Raw genomic sequence first — 27422 nt, 5'->3', positions numbered from 1 at the left:
TAGTGCACTAATAAGTTAAAAACAAATATTTTTGGTTATATGTGAACTGTTGCATCCCTTAAGTCGCCTTCGAGTCACAAGTTCAAATCCTATGTGTGATTAGTATTATTTGAATCTCTTTGTATAAATTTCTGGCTTCGTCACTGCAGATATAACTCGGTACTCTACGTACCTAGTTACTCGTATGGATTCTTGAAATTTTTGAGAAGTTCAGGGATGTCATAACCAAGCATGTCATCAACAGCTTGTATCAACTTGGGTTTCAATTTCTCAAACTTGTCAATGTTATAACCACTCAGAATTTCTCTAAAATGTTCAACATCTGGAAAATCCCCAGCTGGTAGATGGTGTTCTTTTTGAATCTGTTTGGAAGGATGATAACATTAAAGACATAGATTAATGTTGCTCGTACTCTCCAAAAATGTTATCGCACCTATGTCAGATCCTTCAAAAATACACTAGTTTTGGATACAGACATTTTTGAAGAGTCTGAGCAACGTACTAATAAGTTCATATAGAGTTAGCGAATAAGGGATGACATATACCTTTACGAATTCATCAGCCAAGTTATCGATCAGTCTTTTCTGTGTCTTAGATTTGCCCATCATAGCGGGCATCTCCTTTTTCAGGTGACTTATAATATAAGCATGTACCTTTGCAGCTCTAGCGCGTTTTACGAATTCATTTATCTGTACGCAACAAAACCTGACTTTCAGCTTTTGTTTAATGTAAAATCAGAAGCATAGTTTACAACAATAATTGCGCCTCAGTTCCAAATAAGTTGGGATCAGCTATATAATAAACCTCACTGACCGCAAGCTCAACTCAAATCGGAAGCATAGTTTATGAGCAAAAAAATATTTTAGGATCACATTCAGAGATTGTGAACTTACACGGCGATCACAAGCCTTTTTCGGTATGTTTTTCAGGTCTGTAAGGAGATCATCTTGTTCCTTCTCGAAAAGTTCTTTCCCCAAAGGCCCTGTGAGATCCTCATTTATAGGACTGTCATTAAATGATCTGTAAAAGCCAAAACATCCATAGAGTTTATGCAAAACGTTGAACTCCGAAAAGAAAAGAATTTTTCGTCTTATTTTCCATATAAAAATGAAACATTTTGGATGACTGACTTCATGATCCTGAAGTCAAACAGACAGAACTATGAAATGCACATTGCACTACTAAATTTGGAGACTTTATTGAAGAGTAAATTGATGTTGGGCCTAACCTAACCCCGAGGGGAGGATTGTCCAAGACTATATAATGAGACCAAATGATCCTTAAACCGACCAATGTGGGATACCCCATGGACAATACAAGAAGGGGATGCCTGACTCTGCTACCATGTAAAGAAACGGATTTTTGACCTAACTCAACCCCAAAAAGTTAGCTCATGAGGGGAAGATTGTCCAAGACGATATAAGGAGACCAAATGACCCTTAAACCGACCGATGTGGGACTCCAACGCTCACATTATCATTTTGTGCCACTTAAATCATATTTAGTTTGCTATAATACTCCCATCGAAATCAATCATGTTTTAATTGAAAATATAGAGATCATACCCGATGTAGACACGTGATACTTCAGGGGTATTCTGAACTTTCCCTAAAGACCACATCAAAGCTCCATAAACCCTCATAAGCTGCAATGGGGACCAATTAATAAAACAAAATTTTACCAGTCTATAAAGAGGCCATGAACATGAACAAAAAAGAAAATAATATGCCTTACTTGTTGGGTATCAACTTTGTCGGCTTTGTTCAATACCACACGAATCTTATCGTCGTGTCCTTGAAGAGATGCAATCACACGTTTGAATTCATCACTAATATCAAGTTTGTGAGGATCAAATAAAAGCAGAATGAGATCACATTTAGCAGCAAACCAGGACGTCACCCCCGTAAATTCATAGCTCCTCTGTGTTCGTTGCTTTTCCCCTGATAACACTCCGGGTGTATCGACAAATGTGATATTCTCTAACAGCTTTTTCAAAATGAAAGAGAAGGAAATCATTCAGTTTCTATATATATAAAAAAATTGTTTTCATATACAGTACGATTAACAAAGAGTCATACTCACAGGATGAGGCATTTGAGAACATTCAAACTTTGACAAAAACGCCGTTCCAAAAGTTGTCAAACCACTAAATGGCATATCTGCTTGAACAGCAATTGTGTTCCCTGGGATACTTCTTTCATCAGGTCCATTCTGTATAATACACAGTGTAACTTATGAGTTCACGTGAACCCAATATTTTTTTCCCAAATCATGTATACGTACTAAGAAATCCACTAAATATCTATAAATATTTGATGGTGAACCCAATTATTACAGTATATTAACTTGAGGTCGATGTACTACCTCTAGTTAAAGTGAACGATTGCCAAACAAATGATTTAGTACTTTTAATTATAGTAAATATAGTAGTCCTGTTATAGAAACGGCTACTATTTCTGGGACAACTTTTAACAAACACCTTTGAACTTCAGTACAGTATTAAGTTTTCTTCTACTCGGCACCATACCAAGAAAGATAATAAGTGAGTGAACACAGTAGTCAGTACAAATCAGATAAGTAAAAGTACCATGACGACAACAAATCTGTCTGTTGTAGGCTCCGGTCCAATATGAGCACCTATGGACATAAAAGAATCACAAAATGTCAACAGATAAATGCACATAAAAGGGCGGCCCGAAGCACTAAGCTCCCGGTATGCACTGGGTCCAAGAAAGAGCCGGACTACAAGGGCCTATTGTATGCAGCCTTACCTTGCATTTCTGCAAGAGGCTGTTTTCATGGCTCGAAACCGGAACCTACCAGTTATGCCAAGAATCATTTTTGCTAACCTGGATAGCTAGATCTGAGTAAATGCTTAATGAAGGTTGTTTTGCCAGTGGAGTATTGACCCAAAAGCATCACCATTGGTTTGGCATCAAAATCACTATTTGCCTACCAAACATTGAAGAATAAAGAAGTTAATTCATCTATATGCATCACCGTCATCATGATACCAATAACGGAATTTAAGATATTTTCCTATTTGTTTAATAAGCATAGCTAAACTGAAATGCTACACCTACCAATAAAGGAGAGACAAAATCACTGTAGTGATATGCAACTTCCAGTGGCTTTAGTTTTTTGGCGTACAATTTCTTCAGTCCATCGATTATTGATGTGACATAGTTTGAAGGGACCTGAAAGGCAAATGAAAGGGACCAAGCATCACTCCAGGAGCAAAACAAAAATACATACCAATGGAATGCTATAGGACGATGTGTTCGGGACAGTTTGGGAAAAAGACATTCCCATGTAATAATTTCAACAGATAGCGTGTGACATCAAAGCAAAGAACAGTTTTCATTGACAGATGAGGACCACGATAATTGTTCACAAGTTAGCTTCATAGGGAGTACATGCCGTCATGTTTAAATTGTAATTATCAAATGAAGTCCTACTTGTACATTGTGAAAGTTATATAGAATATAATAATAGTTCATAAGTTTGTCGATCATCTTAAGACATTGCCTAACAGAAGTTTGTCACGTAATTTGGAATGAAGATAGTGTAGAAAGGTACTCCTTCTAGAAAAGGATACCATATAGACAGCTAAAATATGAAACCATTGCATCTGATGCAAAACAAACACAATCATTTGAACAAAGTTAATCTTCGGAAGTTACAACAGACGAGCATCTGAAAAGTGCATTACTTAAGCAAGAACATGCAATATTTGAGAGTTTATAGGACACAGAGATAAAATGAGAGAAGATCCTTGAGATGGTTTGGCCACATCCTATTTCGAACTGTAGACGCACTTGTCATGTGAAACTAAGGTGATTGAAGGTGTTAAAATAGGACGAGTAAATCTAAAATCACGAGGAAGAAAGTTGTCTCAAAAATCTTACAGTCTCTTGAAATTCATGCAGATTTAATGCAAAATCAGCACGATAGAAGAAATAGATTCATATTGGTGGTACCACACTCACCTTCTTTGCAGATTTTGACGATGAAAACCAATTAGCTCGGGAAGATAGCGTAAGACTGCCTGCTTCGCAATTCAATTAGTTAGATGCAGAGACTCCATCCACTCCCCCTTCCCAATTTCCCAAGAATGTAAACAAATAAAAATAAAAATCTTATTGTATTTACTGAAGTAACATTACCATTACCGTCAGGTACCCATTTGGCCACGCGCTTCTTCTTCTGTAAAACATTTGAAGTAACAGTTGAGCAATAGATGGTAAAAGAAAAAAATGAATCTAGCTGGCATACTTACAGCGAGAAGTCCGTCCAGACCTTCCATTGTAGGTGGCTGTAAATTCTCGAAGTCAACTGCATTGGATTGAAATTGTTCTAATTATAAGACCAATATAAGATAACAAATTCTGCTTGCTAAAGAAAGCCAATACATGCCATAACAAACAATTTCACCAGAAGGTGCAATTTTAGCACGCATTGAGGATAAAATAAGAGAAAGTAGCTTGAGACAGTTCTGGTCATATCGTGCGTCGACCAACAGATGTACTGGCCCATAAGTAAACTATGGTGAGTGAAGGTGTTAAAGGGGGACTGGTAGACCTAAAATCACATGAAAGACCTCTAAATGCACAAAGGAAGAAAAAGATGTTGGGAACTGGCTTTAGTCTATTAGGAAACTTCAAATATTATTATTATTACTATTAATTACATATTTACATATTTTTCACTTTTTACTTTTTACTTTTTACTTTTATTTGGTACGATATTATCATGAGTTGAGCTTAAATGGAGAAGTGAGAATTCATATAGCCGATCACAACTTGTTTGGAACTGAGCTGTAGTTATTTTTGTAGTAGCAGTCATGTGACAACTAACATTACTAGTATACTGTTTGGTTATCATTGAAGCTGCATAACTTACCGTCAGCATTTGAGAAATCACTTGTCACAGCATGGCCAGCTTGAGCCAAAGAGACCAACTACATAGTGAAATGCAAAGAATGATCTGCAGTTTATAGGGAAGAAAATTAACTATTAAAGGTGAATGAGAGCCCACACAAAGAGCTAGTACCTGCATTGCAGTTATAAACTCTTTAAAACCAAGATATCCTTGCCGTTTCGAATCTGCAATTGCCCACACCTTCGGAAAAACAGAGAAGTAAAACGATTTGATTAGACATAGGTATTAAATGCATAAAAGGTACAGCAATAGTGCATCAGCTTCATAGTCGTAACAAAAGGTCATATAAAAGTCAAAAACAACTATTAGGCTATACATAATCAAATAATATTTAGCATGGCATGCTGTAACACTCTCTCAAATAACTAAAAGGTCAGCCTCAAAACAAACCTAAGAAGAATTTTTCGTGCAAGTCATCTCGAGGCTTTCAAATACATCCAAGCAGTTGATATCCTATTGAAAGATAGAAAACATAGATTCGCGAAATTTAATTTTAGCAGGCAAACGAGAGAAGGACTCATTTCAGAACCAAATATTGCTAGTGGCTATTTCCACGGCTTGAACCCTTGACCTCCTACTCACAGGTTATGGCCTTGGAGATAGCCTCTCATTTCGACAACGTAAATGTTGGTCCAGCGGGAGCTTAGTGCATCGAGTTGTCTATTTTTAGGTGCAAACAGAGGAGAGAATGGCTACTAATGAGTTACCATTCTGGTCTTTTATGTGATACTTAGATGCTGGAAAGTGATAATATGACATGCATTTGGCTAATTATGATCCAACTGGCAAACAAACTCTGTTAAGATGAGGACAAAAGCCTATGGGTTGGGGTGGGGATTAGCATATCAAATAAACGAAAAGCAGTTACGTTCCAAGAGGGTTGTCAGCATATCAGTTATAGGAACGAAGCTATTGCCTCAATAGAATGAACAGGACACTAGTTCAACAACAGACTATACAACATGAAGACGAACTAGTTAAGGTCATAAAAATGATTCAAGATGGAAAATTATTGAACAACCAATAATCATTTAAAACACATAAAAAATAACCTAAATAATATCTTGAGGAAGCCACGGAGCCAGAATTTTGGTTTTTATTTAATTAACAAAATACAAAAACAACACCTACTTGTTACCTAAAGAAAATTTTAAACCCCCTTTGCCACTAGCATAGAATCTTCGTTTATGTTAAGGGGATTCAACAACTTGTAGACAAACAAACACAATTCCTTTTCCCTGTTCATGCAGTACCAAATTTAAAATGGATATGCCCCTGCAACGCGTGAGCACACACACATAATGATATATATATTCATACATATAGCTCAATGTCACAAGAGAATATGAGATTACCACCCAATACGGAGTTATAGAAGTGCAACGATTAATAGTACTAAAAATATTACAAAGAAACACCGAAGAAGAACCTGCTTGAGATCTTCACGAGGCAAGTTTGACATTGCAAGGAAGCTGGTGGCATCCTTTCCGATGAGACGTCCATCTCCATCTGTGATACCATTAAATTCAACAAATGTTAAACTTGAAGCATTTTAAACTCATAATTTAAAATACACTATGTTTCAATTCTAAAAACTCTTGAAAGTCGAACCATTTAAATTTAAATTATGGATTCATATCCACATTCACATATTTAAATAAGAATGATGATGAGATCACACGTGCGAGAGAGAGAGAGAGAACAAACCCGAATCAGCAGAACTAAACCATTCTTGATAAATCTTCTCGTTCCTTTTGGAGCAGCGATTGATGGGATAAGTATCAAACTCCATTCTTCACTGAAGCCAAGTTGATTGTTATGCTTTTGAACAAGCTAGCACATTTTCATTTTTTTAAGGGAAGATCCAACTTAGTTTGTCCTACCATTGCTGAAAATTACATAATTAAGTTTTTTTTTTTTAAAATGCATCATGGATCACATAGTTAAGAGAATGAGTTTAACTAATATATCGACGATGATAAAAAGAAATGCCTACATTATTTGGTTAAATTACAATGGATATATATATTTGTGACTTGATAGCTAGTGTAAAAGTTTTTTAACGTTATCGAGGTGTATAAGTTAAACTCTAATCGAATGGTATAACAGCAAGCAAAAGACTTTTGTTCAAGTTTCATCATTGTCCATAAAAAGAAAATCCATGTATCCATGAAACAAACTATGCAAATACATTATCATGACATAAAAATGTAAATTATAAAAAGCATACTTTTTCTAAAGAATATCAAAATCAATAGAAGGTGTTGTTAGTTGAATAGCTTTTCTGAAATGTAGATTGAAGAGTGTAAAAACAATTTACTTTTTTCGAAAAACACGTTTGGCCATAAAATTCTGAACTTCAACTTGAAGTTGAATTCCAGAATTTTCAAGACTTTGAAAAACAACAAAAAGGTGTTTTCACTTTTTTCCTCCAAATTACTTACAAAAAGTCAAAACAACTCTAATTTGTATTCATGGTCAAACCAATTTTCAAATATTATTTTTCACTTTGAAAACAAAAATATTTTTTTTTTCAAATTTCACTGAATCAAATAAAGTAAAAAATTATTCTTGGAAAAAGTGAATAATTTTCACGGTCAAATGCCCCCAATATATTTTTAAGAAAAAATCTAAACAATAATGTATTTAGATTTTTTGATGTTTTTTTCATGAATCATAGAAAAACATGGAGGGCAAAATTGGTAGGGATGAAATCATGCATGGATGCATGGAATGAATGAAATCTCTCCATTCTTAATAATACAAAATTCGAGCTCCGGAAATGAAAAAAAAAAAGTCCTAGTAAAAGGCTTTCCCCTTGAATGGGCCGGGCCTAACATAGCTCGAATCTAAATTAATTGAGCCAGTGAATTTCGAAAATTAGACAATTAAATAAAAAAATAAATCATCAATACTTACAAAGATGAAGCCTTTAGTGTTTCAATATGAAAGAATTGTGTTGAAATGGCTTATATATATATTTGTTCTTGCTCTCTAATTTCTCTATGCTTTCTCCTCTTGTATATTTGTTGTTTGTATTAAATTAATGAGAGGAAAAAGACAGAGTTTATGATGAAAATATGAAGAAAAAAAAATTATAAATGAGAGAAATCAAATCTGCATGGCTGATCTTACTGGAAGAGATGAAGGCACAAGGAGAAAATAAAGGAGGAAAGAAAGAAAAAAAAAAGAGATAAATTGAGGCTTACCTTAAAATAAATTTTTTTTAAAAAAATTAAAAATAAGAAAAGGAAAAAAGATATGGAAAAAAAGAGTTTATGTTTTGTAAAAATTGTATAAATTTTGGGATTAATGATATATATTAATTACTTAAACTAAAGTAAATGTGATAAACTTTGGGATATTTGCATATAAGTTAAATCTTTTTTTGACTATGTCAATGCTATCTTAATTTTATTTATTTTCAATATTAACCTATATGATATGCATTTTGACGTTCGAATAATTTGAATTTAGTATATATAAGACATATTGAGAAGTCCGAAACTTTTTAATTCCTAAAAATCGAACTCGAGACTGTCTTCATCTTTTTTTCATGTTGTCATCCATCATGTGTCCTATTGGAAATATGGCATGGGCTAGAAGTAAATTAAATCATATTAATATACACAAAAACCAGAAGTAACATGAAATAACCACATATTTCATCAAATAACTCCATTGAAGGTGGCATCAGAACTACAATCCATCTTGATAAGTTATTTAATTTAGAAATTAAAAAAAATGATATCATAAATGATATAAAAGTTGAACAATCAATTAAATAGATCGCTATGCACGCTCACCTTTTAAGAAGGGGACGGACCTATGATCAGAACAACACAACAAAATGATGAAATGAAGAAGAATGAACTGGAGCCTGGAGGCTAGCACTAGGAGAAGATGGATCGATAAACTTGTAAATTGTGTTTGGTAAACTTCCTCCATCTTTCTCATATTTTTATATCTTTAAACTCCAACGATTGGACAAGTCAAAAAGTCCGTTTTTGACTGACTATGTTGTTAGGACTCTTCAAAAATATCGTCAGGTATGTGTCAAATCCGAGTAACATAACATGTAGCTAATAATAATTCAAGAAATGCCAATGGTTTTCCCAAGCAACCAAAGAACTAGTGACAATTCTATCCCAAATATGGTGTGAATAGAACTTCTATCCAGCATGAATCCATAAATTGTTACTCCTGCTCTATTGTTCTCAAAATATGTCACTGCAAACAGATTTGTCAAAATAAAGTATCATTAGAATAATCCTATCTAAGTAGCTATGCAATATTACAAACTTAATACTGAAAGATCAGGTCGGTGCACTAAGCTCCCACTATGTGTGGGGTCGGATAAAAGGCCGGACCACAAGGTTCTATTGTAGACAGTCTTACTCTGCATTTCTGCCAAAGCGTTGTTTACACCTCGAACCCGTGACCTCCTGGTCACATGGCAACAACTTTACCATTTACGCCAAAACTTTATTATAATAGGATAAAATTTAACTGTGTGAAAATTTTAACACAGTTGTTATGGATAGTTGTCTACTGTGTAGGTAATTTTAACTTGACGGAGAAAAAATATTATATATTGTCAGCATGGGGGTAGTTAGAGGGCACAAGGGGTTCATATGAACTCCTTCGTCAAAAAATTATACTATACTATTATATAAAAGATCAAATTATTTTTTACAATCCCCTTGGATTCACTGTGTGTTTACTTCTTTATATTTTGAATCTCATAGTAAATATTCTAGCTCCACTACTGATTGTCAGTGCATATAAGTTAAACTCGCAGTAATATTAGTGCTCATTTCTCAAGGGAAAGAATAAGGAAAACAATTTTAACCAGCATATCATACCTAGTGCCTGTCTTTTCTGGAATGAAATTGTGCTATAGGCATATGCATGGACGAATTTCGTATTGTCCAACTCGTCTTCTTCATCTCCGACATCATCAGCATCAGATGATCCTTCAGAACATACAGGAAAGACGTGGTCAGAGGTCGCTCGAGTAATTGGTGTATCAGCCTCAGTCGAATCAAATGAATCTATCGTTGCACATACGTGCCACTTGGCTGCAAGGCACGTAACGGATTGAGCCTTGTGTGTAATTCTGGTTGCACTTCGCAACAGTATCATCAGCCCGGCGAGAAGGCTGACAGAGCAGAGCTGCATATTAAGACGACAACCTTTAATCACGAGTAACAGCAACAAAACGAATATTCAGGATAAGGATCGGCTAGATGAACTAGGGGTCAATCAGCTAGGACAAGAATCATAATAGGCACTCCCTTGGTTTCATGTCATACATGACGGTGTTTGACTGAGCACGAATTTTAAGAAAGAATGAAAAACTGACCGACTTTAACCACAAATTTGGCTACTTGAACTTTCACTTTGTATGTGATGGTTCGATTCACCACCTTGTAATCTCCTTCCCCTGCCCCCATTTTAAAAAAATTAAATAAGAATGCTTATTAGGCATACCGCGAGTTCACCACTTTTGTAGATATGAAGATCTGCAGTTGAGCGTGTGGTCATGAGAAGGGACGCGAATTGGCTTGCTGTAACGAGCATCAATGCCCACAAGATGAACGACCGGTACCTATGGCTAATGATCCTCAAGTGCCTCCTAATTCTCAGGTGCTCTCTCAACACTGATTCAACATCAGAATCCACGTGAAACACCTGAGCAAAATCCTGTAGTCGGAGAATTTGAAGGTAGCATATCAACCGGAAAAGTATACAGACTAGGAAGAACACGACCGTCCTGTAAAGCCAAGAACTCAGCTCTAGAATGCACGCGACAGTGTCACTCACAATGACGTTGCCCAAGAAGGGGATTCGTGTACCACCCGAACTGTACCACCAAATCTTGTACGCGCATTCAACAGCAAAACATGGCAGGACAAATATGAATAAGATCTTTAGTGAACTCTGCATATTGAGAAGAAGTTATTATTACATCAAAGTTGATCAATATTCCATCCTTTCAACTTATATAAACAGTACTCTTTCTATTTCGAAATGTCTCAAATAATCTGAATACAATTCCACTAATAACATTTTCCGTAGTATTCATCAAGACTTTCAAGAATTCATTTAACAATTCAAAATTTTGATCTTTCATTTGATGTTTTCTCCATTATTTCTTTCCCATCAATATAAAAGTCAAATCAAAGTCTTAAGCTATGTGCATAGTCCTTAGGATGAAATTCTTACCATCTTTACGAATTATCAAGTACTCCCTTCGTCCCAATCTATATGACATTATTTGACTTGATATGATATTTAAGAAACTTGTGGCCTAAAATAAACCTTAGATATTAGTAAGATTATAAATCATTTCATTAAGGGTTAAAAAGGGGAATTTGAAAGTTGAATTGTTTCTAATTATTGAAATGTGACATTCTTTTCAGGACGACCTTAAAAGGAAAGGTGACACATAAATTGGGAGAGAAGAAGTCTATGTTGCTCGGACTCTCCAAAAATGACACCGCACTCCTATTGGATCTTTAAAGAAGGATCCAATACACACGTCGGCATTTTTGAAGAGTCTGAACAACTCAAGAAGGAGTTATAACTATTACAAGATTTACGTCTAATTACCTAACAAGTGAGTTAATAATACAAATATATATTCACTATCAGTGCATAAAACTTAAACTCGGAAAAAAAAGAGAAGGCTTACATTGAGCTGTTCAGTGTAGCCTCTTCTAACTGTTTCACTCTCATCACAAAGCTTATCAAGGAACAAAAACCTTCTCAGCCCATATTTCTTAACAAACTGAGAAAGACAAACAAATGACAAAGCAGAAACACTGCTAAGTGATAGCTGCACAACGTTGTCATATGGACGACTGTGTGCAGCATCACTATCGTCCCTTGCCAGAAGAAAATGCGAAAGGCAAGGGACGATTACAGCTAACAGTATGAAAACAAACCAAGAGAGACAAGCGGAAAACGCGTTAGATTGATCCACACACATCCATTTCAACCATGTTCTGAAACTTCGTAATTCGTCGTAGGCATTTGATACTGTTCTTACAATTTCCTTGTTTTTGTTAAGTAAAGTTTCCTTCTTGATGTCACACATTTTGTACAAGAAGTTTTGTGTATCTCAGTTTTTTTTTTGCCTGAAGAAAATTGAACTGTGTTTCAGACAAGTTTATAGTAAATGAGATAAATGGCGGAGCTAGAAATTCATACGAGAAATTTACATAGTATATAAGAGGATCATACCTGTTTAAATTATACCTGGACAGAGTTAATGATACCTGTAATAATGAGAGGTACCAAATTATGAAGTTATGAATATCTATAATAATTTCAAGTTAATATATAATAATAATAATTGAGTTTATCCTAAAATATATATCCCGAAAAGTGCATTTTGGCCGATAGAGTTATTTAGTATTTATGTTTATGAAGGTAACAAGTATTTCATAAAATGACTTGGTAGATATCAAGCCTGAATGAGCTTATAGCCTATATTTTATAAGCATAACCCGTAACAAGTTAGGAATTCTAAATTATGACCTTTTATTTTTTATTATTTTGACTTATAAATAAGTGTTTAAAAAGATTTTTTATTTTATTCAAATACTATAAAAGTATTTAAAAATTCTTTTGATTTAAAATAACTTAATTCAAACAAGTTCATAGTTATATGATATATTATGGTGAGGGAAGATAATAAATATCTCACAAAATTAATCGTAATGCGCATAATTCAAAGGCTATGATTATTACAAAAAGAAACAGAATGCCATACCTGAGATTTGAGTATGAAATCTAAAGCAATTTTTGAATTCCTTTGTGCTGCACTAGAATTTGTGCTTCAATAGTTTATATGCTTTTTCGTATTTATATAATATAATTTTTCGTCGAAGATATGTTTTTGGTGATGGAGATTGGGAAGAAAGGGAAGTGCAGGATGGCAGAAAAAGTAGATGGTAGCTTTATGTGAGGAGAAGAAAGGAATAAATTTTTTAAAAGCAAAAAGAAGAAGAAAAAGGCAATGGAAACTTATAGAGAAGACAGTGAGTGTAGTATTTTTATAATGGAAAGTTAATATTATGCATAATGGTTCTGGATTCTTCCAATCAATGAGATTTTTACTTCTTAAATTAGTTTGGAATATATATTATATATATAATAATAATACTATTAACAAGTTTAGTTATATAGTTTTTCTACTAGTGTATACGTTCACTTTGTTAAAAGTAAAAGAATAATTATTTTGGGTTTAGTAAATTATGTATTAAGGTGGCAAATCGATATATTAGATTAAATTTGAACCGGTTAAAATATGTCCAAAATTTATTTGAATCAGAATGAATTGTTACGCATATTTATATCACATATTGAAAGTATTGGTTCAGATAATTAACTCAATGTTACAGTATTGCATCCGTCTTTGATTGCTCATTTTCGACTTTTGTCTTTACTAAAGAAGTTTTAAACTCCACAAGTGAAACTTTATAGTGTTTGATTCCAAAGCACAAAATGATGGGGTGATTGGAGTGAAAGAGAGGATTCTCTCCATGATTTGCTCGTAAAAACTTATTTGCATCGGATGCTTATATTAAATCAATACGCATATGTCATGTGTTTGAATACATAATTCATTTACTTAATCATGATTAATTAACATGTATTATTATTTCATTAAACTACTTAATCATAATAAATTGCATTGATTTAGTGTAAACAAGTAAGTTTTTACCTTGACAAAAGAATCTCAGGCAAGTCCCCGTGTCAACATATACTAGCTAACTAAGTTGTACCCAAAAAAACAAATATACTATAAACTAGCTAACCAAGGTTTTTCTATAGCCAACATTTGGTTGTGGTGCAGTTGTGGGACGGTTTCACTCTTAATCAAAGGTCTCGCGTTCGAGCCTCGGGTATGAAGAAAATCCTATTGGGAGTGCTATCCCCTATATGGATCCTGCAGTGCACGATTCAAATTTAATCAAGGCTCCAATATGAGCTTCGGACATTGGGTGAGGAAAAAAAAGGTTGTAAATATAACACTAATTAAACTTGATTTGTTTGTTAGTTAGTTGTCTTGTCTTATAATATTAATACGAAGGCAATAAAAGAGACTTTTCCCAAATCAGAGTGTTTAATAAGATGACAAAATGAGATCAAATGCAGATCATCAACAACAGGTGTATTAATTTTATAGAGCAAACATGCGATTATGCACAATTGCCAACCTGCCCATTATTATCACCACATGTGGTGTCTACCTTTTCTCCTCAAAAAAATGTTATTGGAATCTAAGGATGTGACCTAAAAATCTTAAAATTTTAATAAATAAATAAAAAATAGTACAGTAACTTTTAGTTTTATTTTTACCAAGTCTTCATGAACTTGATATCTATACTAGCAGCGACAGATTCAAAATTTAAAAATAATAAAGTATCACTAAAAGACATTTAGGGATTATTTGATAAGATGCATCAAAAAAATAATTTACTCCTTCTGCACCATTTTTTATGATTTACTTACCTTTTTAGTCGGTCCAAAAAAGTGATATATTTTTACAATTAGTAATAATTTAACTTTAAAATGTTCATGTTACCTTTGGTGAAATGATTTCTAACCACACTAATTTTAGACCACATATTTCAAGTCTTTTTTTTTTCTTTCTTATCCTCCATGTCAAGTCAAACTAACTCATATAAATTGAAACGCGTGAAGTATATATTAGTTGTGTACTATATGAAAAAATCACGGTATTAGCAATTTAAGGAGTTTAAATGCATGCATTAACATAATTAAAGACACAGTTGCCCCTTAAATCCTTTCTACTGTATTTGTGGTGGATATTTTTAAAATAATTTTATTTTATTTTTAGAAATTATGCCATACGTATTCTTATTGATCCACTAAATCAATCACTGCATAAGAAATAATCTCAGCATTACTTATACCAACAATATTAATACATCATATTCTATACTATTCTTCTACACTCTATCAAACGAACCTTAAAATACGGTTAGAGTTAGTAATCAAATTTGAATCATCTAACACAAGCAGTACTCAAGAAAGAGACCGATTAAAGCCCCCATATATAAATTTGAAATTATCGAGGTACGGTGACATCTCTACCTTCCGAATAGGTTAATTTTTGTATACTGATGGGAGGTAACAAAACATCCGATCTTATTTCTGGATTGAGTAGAAAAGGGATATATGAAGTTCATTCTCTTCCTCTGTGCATCTCTGTGATGGGTAAATCTCCATAAAAAAAAGGATCGATAAGTGCTTTAGTTGGTTTAAATCTTAGACAAACTTCGGAGGAGTGTGGCTGGGTGAATAACAACTTTTAATTTTTATAAATACAAGTTCAACTTGAAACCAACTTAGACCAATCACATGTCATCATTTTCTTGCAATAATGTTGATTTGTTTGACAAAGTATATGGTGATCCACCAGTATTTGTATGCATTTTGTTACAAATTACAACACAATTTGTACTAAAATCTTGGTGATTCGTCAGGTGTTATGACACCCATCGATTAGAAATTTTTGGTGATCCCTCACAACAATTTATTCCAAATTTACAACACAATTTGTATCAAATCTTTGGTAAAACTCCAAACTTTGTGAAGGTTATTTTTTCACAACTATTTAAATGGAATTAGAAATTAAATAACAACACAATGATTCTATTTGTATAAATCTTCCCGAGCAACACATCACCGGTGATGGGTTGGGGTGGAATGATTTTAGAATCCTCCACCCTAAACCAAAAGTCTCGGGTTCGAACCCCTGTACATGGAAAAAATCTTGTGTTGGGAGTTGCCACCCCCAAATATGGATGCACCAATCCAAATTTAATCAGGCTCCAATACGGATATAGGACCAACGTTTCTCATAAGCTCCTACCAAACCAGCTTTTTATGCCAATATGACAGTTAAATGTCATGAGCAGAGACTTGACATAACTGCAACAAAGTAAATTGTACAGAAGTATCATATCAATCACGTATAGAAACTAATCTTAAATTCCCTATTCAAGACCACTCAAATTTCCATCGATATTGTCTTGCATAACAACTAAATCTCATTTTGTTATTGTTTAGTGCCCTCGTTTTGTTCAAGACATAGCTCATAGATCAGCTAGTTGCTGGTTTTCCCTAAATGCATTGATACCTTCACTGAAGTGCAGTCTAAGTGACGATATCTATAACATATTCATAAATATACCTCAAGACAGTAGCCAAGCCGGGATTTTCACTAAGGGGTGTGAAATATGAAGAAGTAAACACATAAGAAGCCAAAAAAATTCAACATATATATAGTATATATACATAAAAGAGAATTTACCTATCCACATTGTAATTTTGCAGCGAAGGGGTGTCCTTTGGACAAGGGTGGCTCCATCACAGCCTTTAGCAAGCCTTTGACAAATCTGCTCCCAGCATAGGTAACCTGACTCAACGGTTCACTGCAAATAGGGAGAAAAGCAGAGAAACGGGAATAGATGCAGGCACACAAATGACAGATCAAGGAAATATTAGATGATGAAAAGCAAGAAAGTTCGGAAACAGCCTCTCTATCTTTACTAGGTAAGGTAAAGGTCTGTGTACACTCTACTCTTCTCACAGACCCTGCTTGTGTGATTATACAAGGTATGTTGTTGATGTAAAAAACAAGAAAGTAAAAAATCTCCTTATTAAATGTGCACAGAATTACTAAACCACCTATAATCCTGCAAATACAAGGTGTCAGAACTCAGAAAAGATAACAAGTTTGGATCACAAAGTTTCACAAGGTCCAGATGTTTGATCATGTGAGAAGTTTTTTCCATGGGAGTGCATACACAATACTCACGAATAGAAAAGTGTGTATAGGTCAAGTATGCTCACACTTAAATTAGCACCTCAGAAAATGTCACCAAATTAAGGCAAGAGTCTGAAAAGGTATCTACGTAACATAATGACTCGATTTAAAGAATCCAACCAAACTCTATAACTCTAACAAATATGTAAGAAGAGGAGAGAAATCTGCTAGTATCTCATGCAAAGTTCTAACAGCTGAACATACAAAATAGCTTAACATCATCTAAATAAGAAAGCAGATCACGATGCTTCCAATGCTACTGATGCAGCTGAACATACAAAATGGCTAAACATCATCAAACAAGATGGCTCTACACAGAAAGAAAGAAAAGAAACAGTTCTAGCTCAAATAATTTAACCTGTTAGATCATAGACACGGCATATTATAGATGATAAGGAACATTCACAAAGAAGCATTAGGTTGAAAACTAACTCGTCATGATTACTCACAAAAAAAATGATTATGGCTATTAAATGTTGAATGTTGTTTCTTTACTCTGCAACAACATTTAGTTGGTATACATAAGAAGTTCTATTCAGTATTCATTATTTGGCAAAAGACGGAAGATTAATCTTATTCTCAAACAAAAACTAGTTCACAAACTTACTTGCTCAGTATCAAAACAACCACAATTCCACCAAGAGTAGAGTGTATGCAAATCCTACCCCTACCTTGAGAAGGTAAAGAGAGGTTATTGCTGATAGACCCTCGACTGAATGAACAATGAAAACGAGGCAGCAATAACACGCAGAAACAACAACAAGAAAATAAGATAACGAGGTTAAATAATACTTAACACATAGTAATAGTAATCTAAAGAAAGGGAAAAACAAGAAGAAAAATATTAATACTCTGAGAATGGAAAGGAAATACACCCGCCTACCCACTACCCCTCCTACTCTAATCTTCAACCTCCACCCTCTCCCCTCAAGTTCATGTCCTCGATGAGCTAAAGTTGTGTCATATCATGCCTAATCACCTCACCCCAATACTTCTTAGGCCTACCTCTACCTCTCCGAAGGAACAACTTTAAATTTTGGACCCACCTGAGCTTATCCACAAGAGAATGAACACCACTGAGCCATGTCAAATGCTTTATTTTTTTATTCTTTTTTGAAAAGGTAAGATATATATTAAAAAGGGAACAACTTTGCACTAAGTCGGTATAAATATCAGGAACTCCTGTGTACAAAAAACCAAAAAAAGGATCCCTAATGTGAAAGTCTTATCCTTGTAAAGATTCTATGAAATCTATCATACTATCATCATCCTTTACATCCTGCAGTAGATTAGGTAAGATATATATTAAAAAGGGAACAACTTTGCACTAAGTCGGTATAAATATCAGGAACTCCTGTGTACAAAAAACCAAAAAAAGGATCCCTAATGTGAAAGTCTTATCCTTGTAAAGATTCTATGAAATCTATCATACTATCATCATCCTTTACATCCTGCAGTAGATTACACCAAAAAGTCAGAATCCATAAAACATTTGTATTTGATCTGTTGTAAGCTATTCATCTTACCCTTCGAAACATTGGCATTCCTTATATTCCAAAACATTGAATATTGTCATCAAAGGATTGAATGCTTCTAAACTTGGGCTTATGCCATTGCCTCGAGAATGAACACCAATAAGTCATGTCAAAATACTTTAATCCAGCAAATTATGCAATTCTATGAAACATTTTTATCTTCAACTTCTATCACATCACTACCACAAGACTTATTAAACCTTTGACAAACATACAAGAACTCAATTTATCTTATTACTATGGGGTGTTTAACCTATGCATAACTTGTAAAACCACTCATACCAGAAAATTAAAATGATAGCTGAATTATCACAACAATCAAAACACTAAACAAGCATATACGCCAACGAACACATGTCAGCTAATATTTGATTAGATGAAGTCTTGATTCTTACATTAAGTGATGAGAGAGTAGATATCGTCTTACATCAACGACACTAGAGCTCTCATCGTAATAGTACAACACAGAACTGAAAGTTCCCTCTAATTTTACATGTTAATGTATACAAATCTGTCTTCAACTGACAATAAAATACTACATTATCCCAGAACTCATATATAGTTGAAGGACACATAATCAGATCAATTATCAGACACACTAATCCATCTATCATGAAATACCATGACATTAAATAGGATAAGTAAATGGAAGAGTTAAAATCTCTTCCAGCAACAGAGTCATAGCAATTGCTTTAAATCTGTGATTTTTTTTCGGGTTTCGAATGATTGAAAGATCGAAACTTTGAAACCATTTTCCTTCAAAGACATAGTGCTGTGCAGTAAAGATCATTTGAATTAGCATAAACATCATCCATCGGCGGAGGAAAGTTAAGATCGAAAGGCAGTGGATTTCTGAAAGATGATGAAACGATGTTGTCATTTCCACCTTCACAATCACCATCTTCAACAACAGAAGACGATGAGTCACAATCACTCCTGCAGTCATCCGGCTCAACCGGCGGCGATCTAGGATGTTTTCTCGAAGGCAAAACCGCCGTTTGCTGACGTGGCGGTCTCGGTCCGCTGAATGATTCCACAGTACTACTCATACCGCTCGATGTAGGTCTTTGACAAACGATCGGAGCTTCTTGTGAGTACAATCTCGGGTCAACTAACCGATCATTAGGGTTTAAACTTTGATTGAACTGATGATGCTGAGAATACAGAGGTAAAGGGAAATTAGTTTTAGCTTTAGGTCCACGAAGAGTTCGAGCTGCAGTATCATAAGCTTTAGCAGCATCTTCAGCTGAATCAAAAGTACCTAACCAAACCCTAGTTTTCTTCCATGGATCTCTAATCTCTGCAGCAAATCTCCCCCATGGCCGCTTCCTAACTCCACGAAACCTAATCTCGTTCAATCCTCCAGATCCATCTGGCTTCACCGGCACCGCCGCCGCCGCCGCCGCCGAAGTTGCTCTGCCTCTCCTCATGACCAAAAAATATATATAAAAAAAATCAAAAATCACACCTCCCTTTTGACACCGAATGGAGGATTAAGCTTCCCTTCGTCTCCGAAGAAACTCAATATCCCTCTCTAAAATCTTCGATTTGATTTTCTCTCTCTACTGTATGTGTGGTGGGTTTTGGCTGAGAATTTTAGAGAGAGAAAGAGGAAAGAAGGTTTTTCTTATTTTGTTTATTTTAATTTTTGGCTTTATATAAAAAAAATTGTTTTGAGAGGGAGGAATTGGTTAGGAAAGTGGGAAAAATAACGCGGGGAACTTTGGTTGTATTTTCTCGATTTTGCCCCTACAAATTACATGAACCAAACAAAGCTTAATAATTTTTGCTTCTACTTTCTTTATTGCTTCCTTTTTCTTTTTCCCACGCTCGTGGAGAATGACAGAATTACCCCTTATATTTTCTTTTTATTTTTTCTAATAATAATAACTAGGTTAGTACTAGTAAATTTTTATAACCAAATGAATGTGATCGTTCGACCTTTAATCAGGAGTTCGTGCTTGAGGTTAAATGATCTTTAAGGGATTGTAGAATGTTGTGGATTAACTAGCACACAATTACAAATAAAGAAAATAGAGAAGAAAAATAACATAAGGATTTAATAAGGTTCGATTAGGGTTAATCTTTATTATTAAATGGATGTGATCCTTCAACCTTTAATCAAGAGTCCGTGCTTGAGGTTAAACAATCCTTAAGGGATACATATTTGAACTAGTTATTATAGAAATATCATAAAGTAACTAGTACACAATCATGAACAAAGAAAATAGAAAGAAAAATAAAACAAAGATTTAACAAGATTCGGTTAGGCCTAATCCTCCAAGCAAAAGCAGAGAGACTTTTCCACTATGAAAGAAAAAAAAAAGTGTACAATAAAATCTTCCATTATATGTATATATATATATATATATATATATATATTATAAGGACAATGTGTGATTTTTTTCAAATCTATTAGGTAAAGAGAATCCTAAATTAATAGGAATTATGAATTTTCTAAAATATACGACGAAAAATTCAAAACACAATTGACACTAATAAATATTAGATATTTGGTGGCCAGTCAAACGAAAAGATTAAATAGCTTAATGGAGTTCTTTTTCCCAAAAAAAAAAAATAGAGTTAGCTCGTGAATAATATGAGTGGAAGCAACAACAACAATATATTTCCCTCCGTCCCTATTTAGTTGTCCACTTTAGAAATGACACACAGATTAAGGCAACAATGATTAGCATAGTGAAGTTACAATTTTACCCTTATAGTACAATTTACTTCCAAAATAAATTCACTCAAGATAACTAATCAATGCTGAAAAGTTCATAAGTTTATTTACTTTATTTATAACAACTTTTCACTTTAAATAAGGGTATAATAGAAAAAAATTTGTTGTCCTTTCTTGATTTGTCAAAATGGACAACTAAATAGGGACAACAAAAAGAGGAAATATGGACAACTAAAAAGGGACGGAGGGAGTATTTCCCAAAAAAAAAAAATAGAGTTAGCTCGTGAATAATATGAGTGGAAGCAACAACAACAATATATTTCCCTCCGTCCCTATTTAGTTGTCCACTTTAGAAATGACACACAGATTAAGGCAACAATGATTAGCATAGTGAAGTTACAATTTTACCCTTATAGTACAATTTACTTCCAAAATAAATTCACTCAAGATAACTAATCAATGCTGAAAAGTTCATAAGTTTATTTACTTTATTTATAACAACTTTTCACTTTAAATAAGGGTATAATAGAAAAAAATTTGTTGTCCTTTCTTGATTTGTCAAAATGGACAACTAAATATGGACAACTAAAAGAGGAAATATGGAAAACTAAATAGGGACGGAGGGAGTACTCAATATAATTTTGAGAAAATATATGTTTAGGAATAATAATCCTACATTAAATGGTATTAATTGGGTGAAATTATAAAAAGTAGTAGCAATTATAAGTGCATTAAGTAGTCTTGATTATGTTCCTTTAAACCAATTGATATTGCCAGTTGGCTTTATGTGAGGAATTATACTTGTTCACGTGAAAGAGAAGAGCTTAAAGATGGGGTGTGTGTAGTTGGAGAAATTACCTTATCCTTCCATACTTCTATGGTATGTGAAGTCAATTACCTATTTATTCTTGATTAAATATATTAGATTCGAGTTCATTAAAATCAATTATTTATTTATTTTTAATCAAAGATCTTAAGTTAGAGTTAATAATACAACATCGTCTTTGATAAGAAAAATCTATTTTTAAAGTGGAATTTTTCAGCAAGAGCCAAATTAGTCAATCCCTAAAGTAGATATAAGACGTCAAATAAAAAATCAAAAAAAAGTATAGAAAATATTATTCGGACTAGTACCTAATTGTAAGAGCCAAGCTCTACCAAAATTATCGAGTTATATCCCCTCAAATCAAGTGAAGCATACATGAAGTAGATCGGTGCTTCTTCTATTCATTTATTGGGTGCACCCGAGACCATTCTTGTACTCGTTAAATTTATGGTTCAACCAATTGGAGGAAAATCAATAGACTTTATTCTTTTTCTTTTTTTTGGTCAATTAACATTCAATTTTTGATATTTTTGTTTATCGATTATTAATTTGATTTTCAAAACTGAAAATGGATTATTACAATATTTGAGTTTATCAAATATTCTGAATTAAAGCACAATACGCTCACAAGTTTGAATAATAGAGCGCACATTACGTGTGAGCAATGAATAGATAAATATCTTAATACATTACATTAATTAATACCAAAGGGTCGTTTGGTTATTAGTTGTTAGTTGGTAGTTTAGTTATGCATGTATGAATAAGGTAGAGATTAAATAGTTATGCATGAATTACTTATATAATTAATTTTTTTAATTTATTAGAATATTTCATTTAGACGCTGAATTTAAATTATGTTTCAATAGAACACCTCTCATACATCTAATAAAGTATTTCAATATGACACTTTCGATTCAATTTTTTTAAAACATGTAATGAAAAAAGTTGCATGTGTGTTCGTTCATCTATTCGATAGTTAACATAAAATATGTCATTCTCCTTTAATTATAGCATCAAGTTCGATTAGAAAATGTCAGCCATTTGCAGCTTATTGAGGTAAAAAATGTGTATAATTAAAGGAAATGACATATTTTGTCTGATTAACTTAACTACTTAATAAAATGAAGACATACAAATTATTATTTTCAAAATATGAATCGAAAATGTCTAATTAAAATATTTTATTAAGACCTGGCGTGTTTAGTTGGAACAAAACTTTGTTTGAATGTGTAAAAGTAATATTCTACTAATTTAAAATGTCGATTATATATTAAGCTATTACTATATATTATATTAGGAATGTGAACCAAACAATAAATATTTCCTATTGATGCCGATTCACACACATTTGTATACAGACCATAGAATTGATTTCATATTACTCTTTATTTATAACACGCAGGCGCCGGCCATCATAATGACCACCCATAGTAACCGTTGGATTTGGATATTCGACCAAAACGAGCATGAATGAATTTAATAACTTTATTTAAATTTTGTATTTATATTGAAAAATATTAAGTATATATTGATATTTAATTGCAAGCTTAGTAACAACAATAAATTAACAAATTTAGAATTTTAAATTTTAAATTTTGACTCGATTTTTTAGTTCAAGCACGGAAAACTTGTTCTTCCTAAGATTAGCTTCCAATTTGAATTTGTTGCGAACAAATAAATTACATGTAATGTAAGTAAGAATGTGTTGGGAGAAGGATGTAAAGAGTTTTGGTGGGGTGGGGGTGGGGGCGAAAATGTCATTTTTTAAAGCTAGGTCATCATCTTTATTCTAATACTAATAACATGAGATTAACTGATTGAGATCGAATGATCTCAAGGATTTAAAAGTATTTCTCATGTTGCGTCTATTTTTCTTTTATTTGAAAGGTAAAAGCTCATTAGAGAAAAGCAAGTACTTTAATGAATGAATGTGGTAAGCTAAATTAATCTTTTTTTTGTTGCATATTTGGGGACAAAAAATCAATCCAACTAACCAGGTTTTTTGAAGAAAAAAGAGGATGCTCTTCCAAAATTGAACGCCTTCACATGAGAATGAAAAATTGAAGCATTGATAAAGAATCGAGAATATATTAATATTTGATTGACCACATTCTCAAAAATAGATGATTTCGAGAAAGGTCGAGCATGACTAAAGTGACTATCAATACAAATATATTTACGGATAAATACCGGTTTTAATACCACAAAATAAAATTTTCTTTTATTTAGTTATTTTCGAATCAAATTTTATGTTGACTTCATTTGAAGGATCGTATAGTTTGTTACGTTAATTTCAAAAAGATAAGTTGTGTCGCAATTTTTATTTTTATTTTCCACTAGGTGTTTGGAATCCATATTGGAACTCGACTAAATTTGAATTTGCGCTGAAAAGTCTCACATTAGGGTCAGGGGGTAAAGTGTTCCCTAACAGAGACGACTCCTTATCGAAGGAGACTCGACTCTGAAACCTCTTGATTAAGAATGGAGGAATACTTCTCACTCCCTGTGTATGGTCGATGAATTAAATTCTCCGACACTTAGTTAGATGCCTTTGGTTCAAGCTCTTTGAATGAAAAAAAATATCTTAACTCCTTCGATAGGCCTAGAACAAAAGGTACAAGCTCAATCAAATTCAATAGTATTGAATCAAATTTGATTTAATATATATAAATTATTAATTTAGAATTCAGTAAGAGTGTAAAAACCCATAATATTCAATTGTAGATCTACCCCCTCCACCATTAAATTCTTTTTATATTTCTTTATGTGTGTACTTCATTGTATATAAAACCTCTTAGTGATAAAAATTCTGTTTCTGCTATTGATAGAAAATGTTTTATCCTTTAATGGGTGGTGTGCATGGTGCGCTATACAAATCTAAATTAATTGGGCCGATAAATTTCTTATATTTCAAGATTATATTTAATATAATTTACATAAATTTCATAGTGTTAAGAGCTAATCACATTATTTTCCTCCTATATTTCAAATTAGAGAATTCTTTAAAATTTATAGATTCCGGATATATTACTAGACTTCCGGATATATCACTGAATTTCTAGATACATCAGCAGATATCCGAATACATAGAAAAAGGATGTATCCGAGAGGGGAGGAATGCATCAGAGAGAGAGGATTTTTGATCTATTTTAAAATGATAGAAATTTATAATGATTATAATAAAATAAAATATGTATTTAGATATTTTTTCCTTATATTAAAGAAAAAACAGATTGACCTTTTGGTCTTCAAAAGAATGCTAAACATGCAAAAAAATGTTTCCTTATTTAAAATTAGGAGTCATAAACAATTTGACTTTCCCTAGATGGAGAACCTTCGTATATTTTGATGATTAGTGTATTAGTCAATTCTCCTTGATTATTGTATTAGGTACTTTGACCTTAAGAAAATTGATTAAAACTTATTAAGGGCAAAAAGGTCATATAACAGATTGTGTTAATGGGACCCACTTAGACTCAACCACAGTTTGACCTGGCCCCACATCACCATTCACGTGCTTTAATGACTCCATTATCTTTAGTCAATCTTCCGACTCGATAGACAATGCGAAGTGGGTTCCACTAAAAATAAATAAATAATAATTTATTTATTTTTACAATTTTTATTTTTTTACTAATTATTTTTTGTTTTTGTTTCCTGCCTGGTGTTCGGAGTTCGCAGTAGATCCCTGACTAAATCTGAATCGCGCATTGTATGGCCTATTCAAAGGTGGAACTTCCAACAAAATTTTCTCCATATCCAGGGCTCGAACCTGAGACCTCTGATTAAGGGTGAAACAGTCCTGTAGCACAACATGATTGATCTTTTACGAATTTAATTAGTATGTACTATGCAGTGTATAATTATCGTATTTGGCATAGTCAATGTGCACAGTCTAGGAGGTGCTTATTGCCTTAATGGATGGTTCGATTTTGTAGCTATGTTATCGTTATAAAAATTGTTAAGATGTTAACTATTGATTTATCAATTATTATTCATTAATAATTTGATTATTGATTTAATCGTTAAGAAATTTTATATGGAAAATGAATAGAGCTAAGTAACACCTGTGCAGTGGGCAACATTCAGATATCAATATATTATCAACCTAATTATCCAAATAAAATATGCATATCCAAAGTTCTCAAGGAAAGACTACAAAATAAATAAATACTAAATATGTTGTCTATTTAATATGCAACCATTGAGTCGAAAACATTATGAAATTGTTATTATCGATTAAGGGTAAATAATAATTGAATATTTGTTATTAGCTCATTGATAACAAGTCATATTTACGAGTCTCCTTTTTAGAGGCGGAGGTGGATCGATAACAATCACGACTAGATCACCCATGATTGAAAATTCTCACGATATGAATTTATATCCTTTGTTCACAATGTACATATCCTATTGTGATACAAGGAAATAATAATCCCAATTGTAAACTAACTAGAACTCCATATTTAGATTTGCGAGATATGAAGAGGACATATTATGTTAAATTGTATGACCATCTCATTTTAAATTTATAGAAAACATATTTTTATTATTTAATTATATTCTCAACACATCACCTCACTCTTTTAATTGTTATCACCTACATAAAATTTTTAACTTTCGTAAATTTAAAGATAAATTTCTTTTTTTTTAATGTAAATTTTGGTGTACATTTTCCTCTTTTAAAATAATAGAGCATATTCATTAAATTTTATCACCTACCCAAAAACCAATGGCAGAAAAAACCTGTGCCCAACAGGCAACAGCCTGGCCCCTGTGCAAGTTAAGTTGAACATTTGATGGTCGTAGCCCGTAGGGTAGACCTATCCTTATTCGAGGGGTCCAGCGACACTTCTTATCGAAAATTATATTATATGTTTAAATTAAATTTTAATTTTATAAATATATTATATACATCCGTGTTAATACTTTTTAAGACAAGCTAACTTGCCAGATTAGATGAATGATAAATTTTTGAGCGATTACGTGTCTTATCTTGAAAAGAATGTATCTATTAAAAAATAATGTTATTATAAAAACATTTCAAGAAATAAAACCTTATAGAATATTATAATGTTAGTATAATTATGTTCTGCTATCACTAGTAAAATTTATTTTATTAAATTTTTTTTCCGTATATTTTTACCTCTTTATTTTAATACTCCTTAGACCTTAATAAAATTCGCACTACTGAATTATAGTATATCAAATACACTCTCAAGAACCTTTGGAAGAACCTTTACGGATATTCAAGAAAAATGATTGTTGGGATAGCTAGGACCACAAGCATGAAGAGTCGTTGATACTCTAGAGTCTGGACTCTGGAGTCATGCATTTAAGGATATGAAATTTCTTCTCCCGACAAATTTAAGTGGTGTTGCTTATGAACAATTTTAAGTTTTTTTCTTCTTTTTTTCTTATCTTTTAGTTGGTTTGTTATGTTCCACTTTACCCAAAAAAAAAAAAACTCAAAAAAAAGAAAGAAAAAGGAAATAGCAAGTTGGAGATAGCCCAAGGCTATAAGGTAACTAGGTCCCACCCGATGTAAATCTCCATAGGCCATTTTTT

At 33.0% G+C, this 27422-nt stretch overlaps 3 protein-coding genes and 1 long non-coding RNA gene across 6 annotated transcripts; all 4 read right to left on the bottom strand.

Moving 5' to 3' along the window:
* Positions 1-15: 15 nt before the first annotated feature.
* Positions 16-6790, bottom strand: LOC102598398 (EH domain-containing protein 1-like). The gene is made up of 16 exons (XM_015310958.1): positions 6649-6790; positions 6371-6450; positions 5053-5121; positions 4903-4960; positions 4280-4335; positions 4167-4206; positions 3984-4048; positions 3084-3197; positions 2850-2952; positions 2588-2637; positions 2083-2211; positions 1735-1986; positions 1566-1645; positions 894-1020; positions 546-689; positions 16-362 (listed from the first exon to the last, which is right to left on the bottom strand). The coding sequence occupies exons 1-16, from the start codon at positions 6731-6733 to the stop codon at positions 177-179; spliced, it is 1638 nt and encodes a 545-aa protein (XP_015166444.1). The 5' UTR covers positions 6734-6790; the 3' UTR covers positions 16-176.
* A 1794-nt stretch (positions 6791-8584) lies between these two features.
* Positions 8585-12982, bottom strand: LOC102597876 (uncharacterized). 3 transcript variants are annotated; one of them, XM_006352464.2, is made up of 6 exons: positions 12722-12982; positions 12190-12224; positions 11639-12083; positions 10435-10884; positions 9807-10116; positions 8585-9171 (listed from the first exon to the last, which is right to left on the bottom strand). In XM_006352464.2, exons 3-6 carry the CDS (start codon positions 12041-12043, stop codon positions 9035-9037), a joined length of 1302 nt encoding a protein of 433 aa, XP_006352526.1. In that variant the 5' UTR covers positions 12044-12083; positions 12190-12224; positions 12722-12982; the 3' UTR covers positions 8585-9034. The 3 variants fall into 3 exon arrangements, with proteins under 3 accessions (XP_006352526.1, XP_015166454.1, XP_015166453.1); XM_015310968.1 differs by lacking the exon at positions 12190-12224; XM_015310967.1 differs by lacking the exon at positions 12722-12982 and having other exon boundaries at positions 12190-12502.
* A 2467-nt stretch (positions 12983-15449) lies between these two features.
* On the bottom strand, positions 15450-16384 carry LOC107061555 (uncharacterized). The gene is made up of 2 exons (XR_001474063.1): positions 16295-16384; positions 15450-15912 (listed from the first exon to the last, which is right to left on the bottom strand). It is a non-coding gene; the product is annotated as an uncharacterized lncRNA (long non-coding RNA).
* A 2719-nt stretch (positions 16385-19103) lies between these two features.
* Positions 19104-19775, bottom strand: LOC102597562 (ethylene-responsive transcription factor 3-like). Its single transcript, NM_001318649.1, is given in 1 exon segment — positions 19104-19775. A coding segment is annotated over 1 exon segment (672 nt).
* Positions 19776-27422: the final 7647 nt, after the last annotated feature.

This window comes from Solanum tuberosum, unplaced genomic scaffold, assembly GCF_000226075.1.
Source record: "Solanum tuberosum cultivar DM 1-3 516 R44 unplaced genomic scaffold, SolTub_3.0 scf00149, whole genome shotgun sequence".
In the NCBI taxonomy this organism is placed as follows: domain Eukaryota; kingdom Viridiplantae; phylum Streptophyta; class Magnoliopsida; order Solanales; family Solanaceae; genus Solanum; species Solanum tuberosum.
Note: the sequence above shows the minus strand (reverse complement) of the source record. Positions and strands in the feature narration are given on the sequence as shown.

What these genes read in the sequence shown, in the direction of transcription:
- LOC102598398 (XM_015310958.1), bottom strand. Translation starts at nt 6,733, where the DNA reads ATGGAGTTTGATACTTATCCCATCAATCGCTGCTCCAAAAGGAACGAG. An exon ending in ATTTTGTCTCTCCTTTATTG is followed by an intron (nt 2,953 to 3,083) that starts GTAGGTGTAGCA and finishes AATGTTTGGTAG; the next exon opens with GCAAATAGTGATTTTGATGC. An exon ending in AAAAGGCTTGTGATCGCCGT is followed by an intron (nt 690 to 893) that starts GTAAGTTCACAA and finishes TGTTGCGTACAG; the next exon opens with ATAAATGAATTCGTAAAACG.
- LOC102597876 (XM_006352464.2), bottom strand. Translation starts at nt 12,043, where the DNA reads ATGTGTGACATCAAGAAGGAAACTTTACTTAACAAAAACAAGGAAATT. An exon ending in ACAAAAGTGGTGAACTCGCG is followed by an intron (nt 10,117 to 10,434) that starts GTATGCCTAATA and finishes CTTAATATGCAG; the next exon opens with CTCTGCTCTGTCAGCCTTCT. An exon ending in CCAGAAAAGACAGGCACTAG is followed by an intron (nt 9,172 to 9,806) that starts GTATGATATGCT and finishes ATCTGTTTGCAG; the next exon opens with TGACATATTTTGAGAACAAT.